The 14,453-nt window shown below is 52.3% G+C and overlaps 1 protein-coding gene across 1 annotated transcript; it reads right to left on the minus strand.

The window, feature by feature from the left end:
* Positions 1-12,972: 12,972 nt before the first annotated feature.
* Positions 12,973-13,439, minus strand: LOC113915455 (U6 snRNA-associated Sm-like protein LSm3). Its single transcript, XM_035723108.1, has one exon. It carries the CDS (start codon positions 13,437-13,439, stop codon positions 13,131-13,133), a length of 309 nt encoding a protein of 102 aa, XP_035579001.1. The 3' UTR covers positions 12,973-13,130.
* Between the last annotated feature and the right edge of the window lie 1,014 nt (positions 13,440-14,453).

Raw genomic sequence — 14,453 nt, forward strand, 5'->3', positions numbered from 1 at the left:
AGAAGGTCAGTGCTGAGAATCATCCAGAATGTTTCCTTCGGATCAAGGAACAAGGAGAAAATAGGACAGCGATCCCAGTGGCAGGGAGAACGGAAGAAGCACCGGGGAAAGGTGGCGTCCCCACCCTTCGCGACACTGGAAAGCGCTCCCTGAGCAGTCAAGCCCTCCAGAGCAGCATGGACATGGGGGCCTGCGTGGGGGAGCACACAGCCTAACAAGACCGCCTCAGCGCCCCGAGTAGATGCGCCCTTCCCCTGGAAGCCAGGAGCACCGCAACAATGACCGTGAACTTGCGCACAGCATCTCAGCGGCTCTAGGAATGGACATCTGAAGAAAGACCTCACTGGGGCTTACTGGCGGCAGGTGGGGGTGGGAAGGGGTCTGTCCCGCAGGGACCCTGCTGCCAGGCATCCCTTCCCCGCCCCCCACCACCCATGCACCATTTGGGTGACAAGCACATTTTTTTTAAATGAGGCAACCTTTTCAACAAAACATTTAAGGTCACGTGTTGGCCAGGCTCCATGAGAAGCTGTCATGGGGTAAATGCGAAAGCCAAGGGCAGGCCGTCCATGTGTCATTCCGCTCACGGCACACTCACTGTAAGAGCCCCAGAGAAAACAGACAAAGGGTGGCCCCCTTTCTCATCAGTCGGCCCCCTTCCATCTCCAAGGGCTGCAGGATCTTGAACCTCACCTCAGAATCCCGTTGCGTCCTAGTGTGAAACCACCCCGGAACTTAGGAGCCCAACACCGTGCGGTGTCCTTTTCTCTTTCCTGCATGATGGGGGTGACCAGCTCAGCTCGGGGTTCCTGGTGTGTTTGCAGCCAGCTGCTGGCTGTGCTGGGGTCCGTCCGGGGCTCCCTCTCTCCCAGGGCTGGCGGCTGGCGCTGGATGCCGCTGCAGGGGTGAACTCCAGCCCGCACCTCCTCCGGGTGGCCCAGGCTTCCCCACGGCATTGCAGTCGGTCGGCTCCCACGGGGGTAGGCAGGGCCAGCCAGCAGAGCCCCGGTGCTGCTTCTGACCTAGGCTCAGAGTCCTGCAGATCCATTGGCCCCATTCTTTTCTTAATAAGCCAGTCACTAAGACGACCATTATTCAGGGGATGGAAATGAGGCTGAGGCTCCCGAAGGCAGAGTGTTGAAGAAAGCGCGGACATGTTTTGAAGGAACCCCTTCTTTCGCTCTGGATTCTGTGGAAGGAAGTGAGGTGGGTGGGCTGTTACAGACAATACCCCAAAAAAAGCCTCTTGGGAGAGAAGAGCCCACAGGGATGGCCTGTGACCCGGTCCCGAGCCTCAGTCTCCCCATCTGTGGAGTGGGCTGAGCCGGCAAGCAGTGGTCTTTCATGCAAACCCAGTCCTCTCTGCTGGGGGCCCACGCTTGTACCCACCGACAGCACGCTGAGAATCTTTGCCCACTTGAACACGGTTCCACGCTCGTAGAGGTTGAAACACATGTAGCTGAACGTTTCATTCACGATTAGATTGTTACTGAACTAAACCAAGCTCTCGGTCTTCTGCTTCACGTGCAGAATGGCCAGAAGTCATCTTTGCCTGGTTGCCCTCAGCTGCCCCAGGCGCATCCTTGCAGGGCTCCTGTGCTGGGTGCTGAGGAACAGGGGCAGGCCCAGCCTTTCCTCTCGGGAGTCCAGGTCACTGCAGCACCCACGTGGAGTGCGGGGTGGGGGCCTCGCCTGCCCCGCCATCCAGCAAGCAGGAGCTGCTCGCCATGGGCCCCTTGAGGTGCCTGGGGGATGCCGGGAAGCAGAGCAGGGCAGGGTGGGGGGCAGGCCCTCCCACACCTCCTGCCCCTGCAGATAGCCGCCCCAGCCGGGGGACTGAGGGGAACTCACACCCGCACCTTTCCCTCTAGTTGCGAGCAGTCTGCTGGAGATCAGCTCCTTCCCCCACCCCCCACGATGGCCCATGGACCAGCTCCTTCCCCACCCCCCACGATGGCCCATAGATCAGCTCCTTCCCCACCCCCCCCCGATGGCCCATAGATCAGCTCCTTCCCACCCCCCCCATGGCCCATAGATCAGCTCCTTCCCCACCCCCCACCGATGGCCCATAGATCAGCTCCTTCCCACCCCCCCCATGGCCCATAGATCAGCTCCTCCCCACCCCCACGATGGCCCATAGATCAGCTCCTTCCCCACCCCCACGATGGCCCATAGATCAGCTCCTTCCCCCCCCCCCACGATGGCCCATAGATCAGCTCCTTCCCCACCCCCCACGATGGGCCCATGGACCAGCTCCTTCCCCACCCCACGATGGCCCATAGATGCTCCTTCCCCACCCCCCACGATGGCCCATAGGACAGCTCCTTCCCCACCCCCCACGATGGCCCATAGATCAGCTCCTTCCCCACCCCCCCCCATGGGCCCATAGATCAGCTCCTTCCCCACCCCCCACGATGGCCCATAGATCAGCTCCTCCCCCACCCCCCCCATGGCCCATAGATCAGCTCCTTCCCCACCCCCCCCAAGGCCCATAGATCAGCTCCTTCCCCACCCCCCCCATGGCCCATAGATCAGCTCCTTCCCCACCCCCCACGATGGCCCATAGATCAGCTCCTTCCCCACCCCCCCCCCCGATGGCCCATAGATCAGCTCCTTCCCCACCCCCCACGATGGCCCATAGATCAGCTCCTTCCCCACCCCCCACGATGGCCCATAGATCAGCTCCTTCCCCACCCCCCCCATGGCCCATAGATCAGCTCCTTCCCACCCCCCACGATGGCCCATAGTTCAGCTCCTTCCCCACCCCCCACGATGGCCCATAGATCAGCTCCGTCCCCACCCCCCCCATGGCCCATAGATCAGCTCCTTCCCCACCCCCCACGATGGCCCATAGATCAGCTCCTTCCCCACCCCCCACGATGGCCCATAGATCAGCTCCTTCCCCACCCCCCCCATGCCCATAGATCAGCTCCTTCCCCACCCCCCCCATGGCCCATAGATCAGCTCCTTCCCCACCCCCCCCCGATGGCCCATAGATCAGCTCCTTCCCCACCCCCCCACGATGGCCCATAGATCAGCTCCTTCCCCACCCCCCCACGATGGCCCATAGATCAGCTCCTTCCCCACCCCCCACGATGGCCCATAGATCAGCTCCTTCCCCACCCCCCACGATGGCCCATAGATCAGCTCTTCCCCACCCCCCCCATGGCCCATAGATCAGCTCCTTCCCCACCCCCACGATGGCCCATAGATCCAGCTCCTTCCCAACCCCCCCCATGGCCCATAGATCAGCTCCTTCCCCACCCCCCCACGATGGCCCATAGATCAGCTCCTTCCACCCCCCCCGATGGCCCTTAGATCAGCTCCTTCCCACCCCCCACGATGGCCCCATAGATCAGCTCCTCTCCCACCCCCCCCCGATGGCCCATAGATCAGCTCCTTCCCCACCCCCCCCGGATGGCCCATAGTCAGCTCCTTCCCCACCCCCCCACGATGGCCCAAGATCAGCTCCTTCCCCACCCCCCACGATGGCCCATAGATCTGCTCCTCCCCACCCCCACGATGGCCCATAGATCAGCTCCCTTCCCCACCCCCCACGATGGCCCATAGATCAGCTCCTTCCCCACCCCCCCAATGGCCCATAGATCAGCTCCTTCCCCCACCCCCCGATGGCCCATAGATCAGCTCCTTCCCCACCCCCACCATGGCCCATAGATCAGCTCCTTCCCCACCCCCCACGATGGCCCATAGATCAGCTCCTTCCCCACCCCCACGATGGCCCTAGATCAGCTCCTTTCCCCACCCCCCACGATGGCCCATAGATCAGCTCTTCCCCACCCCCCCCATGGCCCATAGATCAGCTCCTTCCCCACCCCCCCCGATGGCCCATAGATCAGCTCCTTCCCCACCCCCCCCGATGGCATAGATCAGCTCCTTCCCCACCCCCCACGATGGCCCATAGATCAGCTCCTTCCCCACCCCCCCCATGGCCCATAGCTCAGCTCCTTCCCCCACCCCCCCACATGGCCATAGATCAGCTCCTTCCCACCCCCCCCATGGCCCATAGATCAGCTCCTTCCCCACCCCCCCACGATGGCCCATAGATCAGCTCCTTCCCCACCCCCCACGATGGCCCATAGATCAGCTCCTTCCCCACCCCCCACGATGCCCCTCGGGCATCCATAGATCAGCTCCTTCCCACCCCCCCCCCCATGGCCATAGATCAGCTCCTCCCCACCCCCCACGATGGCCCATAGATCAGCTCCTTCCCCACCCCCAACGATGGCCCATGAGCTGGCAGATGAGTCATCTTTGATCATTACTGACTGATTCCTGAAGCAGCGTGTTTGAGGGCTTGCTTGTTCCATGCTTACCCAATATACCCGCCCTGTTGTCCCACAACCTCCTCTTAAAACTCACCATTAATGGACCTTCAGAGCACCTGCCCAGAGAAGTCATAATCCAGCCTTTGTGGGTACGGCCCCGAGTCAGATAAAGGACACCACCACTGCGGGGGCCTCATGCACAGTCACTTGGAAGCAGAATAAGGCCTGCTGGTGGAATCATCTAGAAGGAAAAGGCGGAGCTGGGTAAAGCCCCGCAATCCTGCTTTGCTCTGTGCCACAGGCCCCGCGTGGTGAGCAACAGAGCGAGGCCAAGGCTGCAGTCACATGGGGCCCCCTGCAGCTCCGATCTGGAAGGTGGTTCCTGACCTTTGACTCACCAGGGGAGGGAGGTCTGGAAGAAAGCAAGCTGGGCTGCTGTCCAGGACCCTGCGTTTCAGCCCCAGGCTGTGACCTTGCGGGAGCGTCTTCACCTCTGCTGTCCATTCTGTGGCCCATTCCATGGCCCGTTCCATGGTCCAGGAGGCTTCCTGTTCAGCAGGTGTCACTCCCTGCCTTGTGGACACAGCATGACTCTGCCCTCAGGCCCCTCACTCTAGGAGGAACAGTGACAGATGATCGCATAATTAATTAAAGTCATGGTAGATTCCCCATGGCAGCCCACAGGTCTTAGGAGAGCGCACGCTGTGGACATTCACCGGCTGCCCACCCAAGCATCTGCTCCGCACTTCCTAAGCACAGCCAGATTTTCCCTGGGGCGGCCCTGGGGTTGGCTGGGACTGGCGCTGCCGCCAGCCAGGGTTGGGTGCCCATGGAGACAGTCCGTGTGATGGGGCAGCAGTGGGCATGTGACCAGATCCAAGGCAAGCAGTGCTGAGGTGTCCCCTCTGCTGTGGTAGGTAGCATGGGGATGATCAGTCTGGATGGAGGTAGGGATGTTGCGTGGAGGCCAGGAGGCCAGGATGTTGCTGTGTATGCCGGAAGGCCGGCGACGTAATTCTGCCCAGTGCGAAATGAAAATGCGGGGCCCCTTGTTCAAGGCAGGAATAAAGTGCCATTAAGGCACCGAAATCTCAAGCTTTCCCCTGACTTCCACAGCCTCTCTGGTGACTTGTCTCTCGATGGCGCTTTTTAAATCACAACCTAATATTGTTGTAAGCAAAAAAAATTTATTTTACATTTAAATTGTTAGCAAGGATTTTAACGTTCACCTTTATATCGCTTGAAGCCAGTTTTATTTTTTTTAAAGATTTTATTTATTTATTTGACACACAGAGAGAAAAAGAGAGAACACAAGCAGGGAGAGGGAGGCAGAGGGAGAAGCAGGCTCCCCTGCTGAGCAGGGAGCCCGATGCGGGGCTCGATCCCAGGACCCCGAGATCATGACCTGAGCTGAAGGCAGACGCTTAACGACTGAGCCACCCAGGCGGCCCACATGATGCCAGTCTTAAATGCAAATGTAAGAGCATTTAACTCGAGCACGGAATCACAGAAATCACATTTTGTAGCTCACACTTACATGTGTGGTTTGCTCTTATAACACAAAACCGACTCCACAGTTTTATTCCCCACCTTGCTCTGTGCACGGTGTGCCAACACGCGGCCCTCGGCGTACCGATGAGCCAGGAGGACTGGCCGGGGAAAAGCTCTGTGAGCCCTGATGGTTCCTTCCCTTCAGTGTCATCACTGCAGTGTTAACTAACACAGGAAAGTCATGTGAGTAGGGAAGATGGGAGACGGGCGGCTCTGGGCTGAGCCGGGACCCCTAAATTCTTGTGTTGAAGCCCCAATCCCGGTGTGACCGCCTGTAGACACCCAGTCTTAAAGACGTAACTAAGGTCAGATGGGGTCACGGGGTGGCCCTGCTCCCGTGTGACCGGGGTCCTTACAAGAAGAGGGTGTCAGGACACAGACCCGCACGCCAAGGACGACCCCGGGAGGACCCAGGGGGAGCACGGCCGTCCACACACGAGGAGAGAGGCCTCAGGAGGACCCGCCCTGCCCTGCGCCTGGACCTCGGGCTTTGGCCTCCAGGACGGGGGCACAGTGAGTCTCTGCTCTGTGAGCCCCCCCTCCCAGGCCACGGAGACTCATACAGATTCCTGGTGGTTCCGTCTTAGAATGCCATGTGTTCCTCCCGCATTGGAAACAAGTCCTGGCTTAAGCGTGCAGCGTGGCCTCTCAGGGCGGGGACGTCTGCAGACGTGACACACTGACCTTGCCCTCGCAGGAAGTCTAGCTAGATGTCCACGCGTCCCCGTGGGTCCCCCCCTGAATTCTGTGCTCGGGGCATCACAAACGCTGTGCCAGGAGCATGACGCGGTGCCGGATGTCATACTGCTCACCTCTCCACCGTCACGCTCGTGCCCCCCCATCTCAGCTGCAAACACAGCTCCAAGGTAGATTATTCAGAATTTCAGGACAGTGACGGCAGCTCTGAACCGGGGCGGGGGCCCTTCTAGGCACGGATTCTGTGGGACTGTGTGGGTCGCACGCCCGTGAGGTCAGCCCCGGGTCTGTCCCCAGGGAGGGACGTCACAGCTCCAGGACGAGGCTGAAAATTGGGGCAGGGGAAGGGGGGGTCCAGAGAAACCGCCGCAGGCCACATCCTCCAGCACTCTGCTCTGCACCTCCAGCCACGGGAGCCATGTGCTTTGAATCGCTCAGATTCAGGCTCCTGCTTCCTGCGGCACGAAGTTCCCGAAGGACAGGACCTGGCCCCCGGGGGCCTCAGTCTCCCCATCTGTGGAGTGGGGATGCGGGTCCCTGCCCTACCTGACAGCTGGTGGGGGTGCTTTGTGAAAAGCCAAAATATGGAGAGAGAGGCAGGCATCACTGTGCACAAAGCTCAGGATGCATCAGATCATCACGGTAACGGTTCAGGAGGGGCGCCCCTAATCATCCCTCCTGTCATTCTGGGAGCATCCGTTTCAGCCTCACCATGAACTCCGGCACCGGCGGATTTTGAACCCTGACCACCCTTCTTGTGCACAGGAGAGGGACCCCTGGCTGCTCCCAGCCACCGCCCAGGGTCTGACCACCAGCAGGGTGAAGGCAGGGATCTGGGACCCGGGACCCCAATCAACATTCTCATTAACGTTTCTGAATTTCACGCTGCCCTGAGAAGTGTCCTTGAAAGAACTTGAAACCAAAAGGCAAAGACCGTTGTATTAGTTTTCTGGGGCTGACAGCTTCCCACATGCTGGGGGCTTAAGACAAAAGACATTTATTCTCTCACAGCCTGGGGGCCAGAAGTCTGAGATCAAGGTTTCAGCAGGCAGGGCACTCCCTCCGGAGGCTCTGGGGGGATCCTTCCGGCCTCTTCCAGCGTCTGGGGGCTCCAGGCATCCCTGGGCTCGTGGCCATGTCTGTGGCCACGTGGCTGCTCCGCTGTGTCAGAGTTTCCCTCTTCTGTCTCTTACAAAGATACTAGTCATTGGATTTAGGGCCCAGCCAGGTGATGCAAAATGGTGTCATAACAAGATCCTTAACTTGATGACATCTGCAAAGGCACTTTCCCCAAATAAGGCCACATTCAAGGTTCCAGGATCAGGACAGGGACATGGGGTGTGAGGGGACACCAGGCGGCCACCACCACACTGACTCGCTGCTGATGGCCACGGAAGCCTGGAAGGAGGGCTCGGCTCCACCCCAGACCCGCTCTGGCCCAGCTGCCGGTGTCAGAAACACCTGCTCTGAGGCTCCCCAGCCCGCGTGGTGGGGCGACACTGCAAACAGAGCTTCCCGGGAACCGCTGCCCGATCTCAGTGTCCTGAACGCTGCTCATCAGCCCTTGGACTGCAAAGTGGTTTCTCCACTGGGCATGATGGCCACTTGGGACCAGGTCATTCTCTGTGGTCGGGGCTGTCCTGTGTGTTGGAGGATGCTAGCCGCTTCCCTCACCCACTAGATGCCTCCCGATGGTGACAATCCACAGTGTCTCCAGATACTGCCAAATGTCCCATGCGGGGACAGAGTCACACCCACTGGCTGTATAAGGAATGGTGGAAACAGCCGGACATTGTGGAGTCTGAAGGACGGACCTGCGCTGACCAGCCGTGGGACCCTGTGCATGTTCCAGAATGTTCTGAGCCTTAGGTTTTGGTAATAGGGCTATGAATGCTCAATGGGGTTATTGTGATAGCGACGGGCACTGTGTGTGAGAGACTGTCACAAAAGAAGTAGCTGCTCGGGCGCCTGGGTGGCTCAGTTGGTTAGGCGAGTGCCTTCGGCTCAGGTCATGATCCTGGAGTCCCGGGATCGAGTCCCGCATCGGGCTCCCTGCTCAGCAGGGAGTCTGCTTCTCCCTCTGACCCTCTTCCCTCTCATGCTCTCTCTCTCTCATTCTCTCTCTCTCTCAAATAAATAAATAAAATCTCAAAAAAAAAAGTAGCTGCTCAAAAAAAGGCATGATACGTTTGGATTTTGCATATTTTCCAAAGTAGGGCGTGCTATGTGGGCCTCATGAGCCCTACACCATGCACAGTCTCAGGCACACAAAAGGGGCTCACTCACTGGGGGCACATCAGCCCATATGATCGTCTTGTTGAGAGGCAACCCGACTCGCTGGCCCGGCCTTCTGGAGGCCTGACCCCCAGCCGCTGAGATTGACGGTGTCCCTTTCTCCACACCATAGACACGGAGGAGACCCAACACAAAGCGGAGGATGCCCCCCCGCAAGGGGGCTAGGGCTTCCTTAGAATCCTCAGGCTGCCTGGGGGCCCCCTCTCTAAACTTGCCCTCCATTTGCATTTTGAGAAGATGCTTCTGGAATGCTGTGGCTGGCTGGGCCACTGTCCCCAGCACAAATAACCAAGGCGGTCCTGGGAACTGGCTTCCACCCAGCTGGCACCCCAGACAGGCAGACGCCCTCTGACCGGGCCATTCAGGATGACGTTGGACTGGGGCCACGCTTGTCTTAAATGTCCTTGCGCCACCCGGGATGCATGAGAGAGCGTGGGGTCCGCGTCTCCACCTAATTCACCCCGTGGCGGGGTCGAGACAGGACATAAAATCATAGAGGAATTAAGGATTTCTTTAAAAAATCCACTATATTTGTATGTCATGGGTATTGTCTTCCTTTTTTTTTTTTTTTCCTTGAACAGATGGCACAGGATCTATCCTCTTAACAGAATTTTAAGTGCACAATCTGGTGTTGGTGTCCAGGCACACTTTTGTACGGCAGGTCTCCAGAGCTGATTTGTCATGTTTAACTGGGACTGGGGGTCCCGTGGCCACGCCCCCCGCCCCTGCTAGCACCCACCGACTCTCTCTCTCTAGGAGTTTGACTATTTTATAACTCATATAAGCAGGATAATGTAGTATTTGTTCTTTGGTGACTAACTTATTTTCACTTAGCATACTCTCAAGTCTCATCTACCTCACTGCAAATGGCAGGATTTCCTCTTTCATGACCGAGAAATATTCCACATTATGCAACAACCACTTTTTTAAAAAGATCCGTATATCTGCTGACAGACATTAAGTTGCTTCCATGTCTTGGCTGTTGTAAATAAAGTTGCTTTGAACACAGGTGTGTAAATGCCCCTTCAAGATCCCGATTTTAATTTTTTGGGGGGTCAATACCCAGAAGTGGGATTGCTGGATCATACAGCAGTTTAATGTTAGATTTGTTGAGGACCCTCCATACTGTTTTCCACTGCGGCTGCACCAGTTTGCACCCCCACCAACGGGGCGCAAGGTTCCCAGTTTCTCCACATCCTTCACCAATGTTTATTTTTTATTCTTTTGTAATGGTCATCCCACCGGGTGTGCCTTGGTATCTCCCTGTGCTTTTGGTTTGCATTTCCCTGGTAATTAGTGATGTGAACATTTTTTACACACCCATTGGCCATCCTATGTCTCCTTTGGAGAAATATCTGTTCAAGCTCTTTGCTCATGGTTTAATCAGGTTTGGGTTTTTTTTTTTGTTGTGGTGGTTATTGAGTGGTAGAAGTTTTTTTATGTATTTGGGGTGTTAACTTATCAGACATACGGTTTGCAAACATTTTCTCCCATCCTGTAGGTTGTCCTTTACCTTGTTGATGGTCTCCTCTGCTGTGTAGAAAGTACTTTCTTCCATCTTTACAGTTTTGTCTTTCACTCACCAATATGCACTTAAGATGCCTCTGTATCTTTCCATGGCTTGACAGATTATTCCCTTTTATTCCTGAAAAGTGTTCTTTGGTACTGATAGGTGCCAGCTAGTTTTTCCACCACCTATTGAGAAATGTCTTGATTGCTTCCAGGTTTTTCATGATTATGACTAGGACTGCTATAAACATTCACGTGCAGGTTTTTCGGCATAGACGTAGGTTTTTTAATCATTTGGGTACATGCAAGGAGCGCAACTGCAGTATTGGATGGTAAGACCATGTTTAGCTTTGTGAGAAACTGCCGAACTGTCCTCCAAAGTGGCTGCACCACTTGCGTTACCACCAGCAAAGAAGAAAACTTCCTGTTGCTTCAAGTCCTCGCCAGCATTTGGGTGTGGTCAGTGCTCTGGATTTTAGGCATTCTAAAAAGTGTGACACGGTATGGCATGGTTTTAATTTGCATCTCCCTGCTGACAAATGATATTGAGCATCTTCTCATGTGCTTTCATATGGACTGAAAGTTTGTGTTTCATAAAATTTCATACACTGAAGCCCTCCCCCCAATGCAATGGGGGGGTGGGGCCTCTGGGGGGGTGATTGGAGTCAGATGAGGCCGTGAGGGTGGGGCCCTCACGATGAGCTCAGTGCCCTTTTGAGAAAGATGTGGAGAGATAAGATCTTGCTCTCCCCACAGGGAGGAAAGGCCATGGGAGGACACAGCTAGAAGGTGGCCATCCACAAGCCTGGAAGACAGGTCTCCCCACCGCCCAACCATGTGTGCACCCTGACCTTGGATTCCCAGCCTCCAGAACTGTGAGAAGTAACTGTCTATTGTTACAGTCCTCCATCGATGGTATTTTGTTATGGCAGCCTGAGCTGGCTGAGACGAGTCTGCCATCTATATATCTTTTTTGATGAGATGTCTTTTCAGATCTTTCACCCATTTTTTATCGCCCATTTTTAAATAGGGTTATCTTTTTTCTTATTGTTATATTTTTAAAATTCTTTGTATGTTTTAGATACAAGTCCTTTATCAGAAATGTGTTTTGCAAATATTTTTTTTTCCAGTCTGTGGCTTGTCTTTTCATTCTTTGCAGGCCAAACCTTTTTAGTTTTAAGAATATGCAACTTACCCAGGGGCGCCTTTCTCCATGAATTGCCTTTGTACCATTATCAAAAATCCGTGGACTGCATTTGTGTGGGTCTATTTCTGTCATCTTTGTTTGTTTTGTTGACCTATGCATTTATTCTTTCACCAATGCCATACTGCCTTACTTCCTGTAGCTTTTAGTAAGTCCCAAATATGAGCAGTAGGAGTCCTCTTACTCTTCTTCAGACTTGTGTTAGTGATTCCAAGTTCTTGGTCTTTCCGTATAAATTTTTGAATTGGTTTGTTGACATTTGCAGAATAGTTTGCCCAGATCTTGATCAGGACTGCACTGAATCTACATATCAAGTTGAAAAGAGCCGGTATCTTAATGGTTTTAAGTGTTTCAATCCATTAACACAAATATCTTTCCATTTTTTTCTCTTTCCACTAGTGTTTTGTAATTTTCTGCAAACAGAATCCAAACAGAGTTTGTTAGATTTATATCTAAGTATTTCATTTTCAGGGGGCTGTTTTAAATGATATATATTTTTATTTTTTATTTTTTTAACAGATTTTATTTATTTATGTGAGAAAGAGAGAATGAGAGAGAGAGAGAGAGAGAGCATGAGACAGGGGAGGGTCAGAGGGAGAAGCAGACTCCCTGCTGAGCAGGGAGCCCGACGTGGGACTCGAGGATCATGACCTGAGCCAAAGGCAGTCTCTTAACCAACTGAGCCACACAGGTGCCCTGATACTATTTTTTAAAATGTCAAATTCCAATCACATATTGTTGTTATAAAAGAGATCAATTGACTTTTATATTGACATTGTATCCTGGGAATTTCCTTATCTGTTCTAGGAATTATTTTTGTAGACTCTTTGGGGTTTTCTATATAGACAATCATATCATTTGAAAATAAAGTTTTATTTTTTCTTCCCAGTCTGTATACCTTTTTATTTCCTTTTTCTTGTCTTATTTTCATTAGACAGAACTTCCAATACAACGTTGAATAAGGGTGGTAAGAGAAGACTTCCTTGCTTTATTCTGTTTTAAGGGGAAAGTGTTCAGGCTCACATTACTGAAAGTGACACTAGGGGTGCCTGGGTGGCTCAGTCGGTTAAGCATCCAACTCGATCTCAGCTCAGGTCTTGATCTCAGGGTCATGAGTTCAAGCCCCATGCTGGGCTCCATGCTGGGCGTGGGGTCTAGTTAAAATAAAAAAAAGTTAAAGTGACGCCAATGTGACGTTAGTGTAGGTTTTCCCTTTTAGGTTAAGGAAGTTCCTCTCTATTCCTAGTTTTTTGGGAGACTTTTTTTTTTAATCAAAAAAGGAAACATCAAATTTAATTTAAAGGAAAAAAATCAGAAATTGAGAAAACAACAGAACAAATCAATTCCTGAATAAAAGAGTTCTGCATCTTGGTGATCACATTTATTGAAAGGGTTGGAAAAAAATTAAAATGCCCTTTAGCGTAAGAATTTTTTAGTTATCCGCAAATCAACTCGTTTCAGGAGTGGAAGAATCCTTGGTCATTTCTTAATATCAAAATTTACGCAGGTTTCTCTTTTGAATGTCTTCTACATTTAAAGAGGCAATCATACAAAAGCTCCTATATTCCATACATGATAAATTCTTTGTTTCAGCCAACTCTTAAAGGAGGGGCAACTAGTACAACACCATCTCCCTGGACAAAAAGCATTGGAATATTCCGTTTTGTTGATTTATATATCTCTTCGTATGTTTCCTCATCAATTTCTATAGTAGTCACAGTTTCTTCCACATCTCCCAATATCATATTTAAGTGCTGATCATAAGCATGTAATCTGCCTCGAAGCTCTCTGTCATTTCTCATTTTCACATAAATTCGCTCATTCAGGCTGAGCCTGATGAGATCCAGGGGCTCTTCTACAGTGTTGGTAGTTTGTTGCTGGTCCATGTCATCCGCCATGTTTCAAACCCTGGGCCTAGACTTTTTATCATTAATGAGTGCTGAATTTTGTTGAATGTTATTTCAGCATCCGTTAATGTAAGCACATGGTTTTTCTTATTTGGTCTCTTAATATGATAGATTGCACTGACTGATTTATGGATGTTGAAATGGCCTTTCATTCCTAAAACAAATCTCTCTTAATTGTGATGCATTATCCTTTCTACAAATTGGTGGATTTGGTTTGCTAATATTTCATTAAGGGTTTCTGTGTCTATGTTTATGAAAGAAACTGGTTTCTAGTTTTCTTTACTTGCAATGACTTTATCTGGTTTGGGCATCTAGGTAATGCTGGCCTCATAGAATGAGTTGGGAAGTTTTCCCTCTGCTTTTTTTTTCCTGGAAAAAATGTGTGGAGAATTGGCATTATTATCTTCCTTAGCTATTTCATGGAATTCACTAATAAAATTATCTGGGGCTTGTGCTTTCTTTTTTGGAAGATACTAAAATATTGATTCACTTTCTTTAGTAGATACAGGTCTGTTCAGGTTATTTATTTCCTCATGTGTGAGTTTTGATAGCTTGTGTCTTTCAAGGAATCAGTCCATTTCATCTCAATCATCAGATTTTGGGGAATAGAGTTATTTACAGTATTCCTGGATTATCCATCCTTTAATGTCCATAAGATCAAGAGTAAAGACCCCCTTTTCATTTCTTTTTTTTAAAAAGATTTTTATGTATTTATTTGACACAGAGAGAGAGATAGCGAGAGAGGGAACACAAGCAGGGGGAGTGGGAGAGGGAGAAGCAGGCCTCCTGCTGAGCAGGGTGTCTGATGCAGGGCTCCATCCCAGGATCCCAGGATCATGACCCAAGCCAAAGGCAGACGCCTAACAGCTGAGCCACCCAGACGCCCCCCCTTTTCATTTCTGATACTAGTAATTTGGTCTTCTCTCTTTTCTCTCAGTTAACCTAGCTAGGATGTTACCAGTTTTACTGCTATTTTCAAAGAACCAGATTTTTGTTTCTTTGATT

Source organism: Zalophus californianus, chromosome 11 (genome assembly GCF_009762305.2).
Source record: "Zalophus californianus isolate mZalCal1 chromosome 11, mZalCal1.pri.v2, whole genome shotgun sequence".
Lineage (NCBI taxonomy): Eukaryota > Metazoa > Chordata > Mammalia > Carnivora > Otariidae > Zalophus > Zalophus californianus.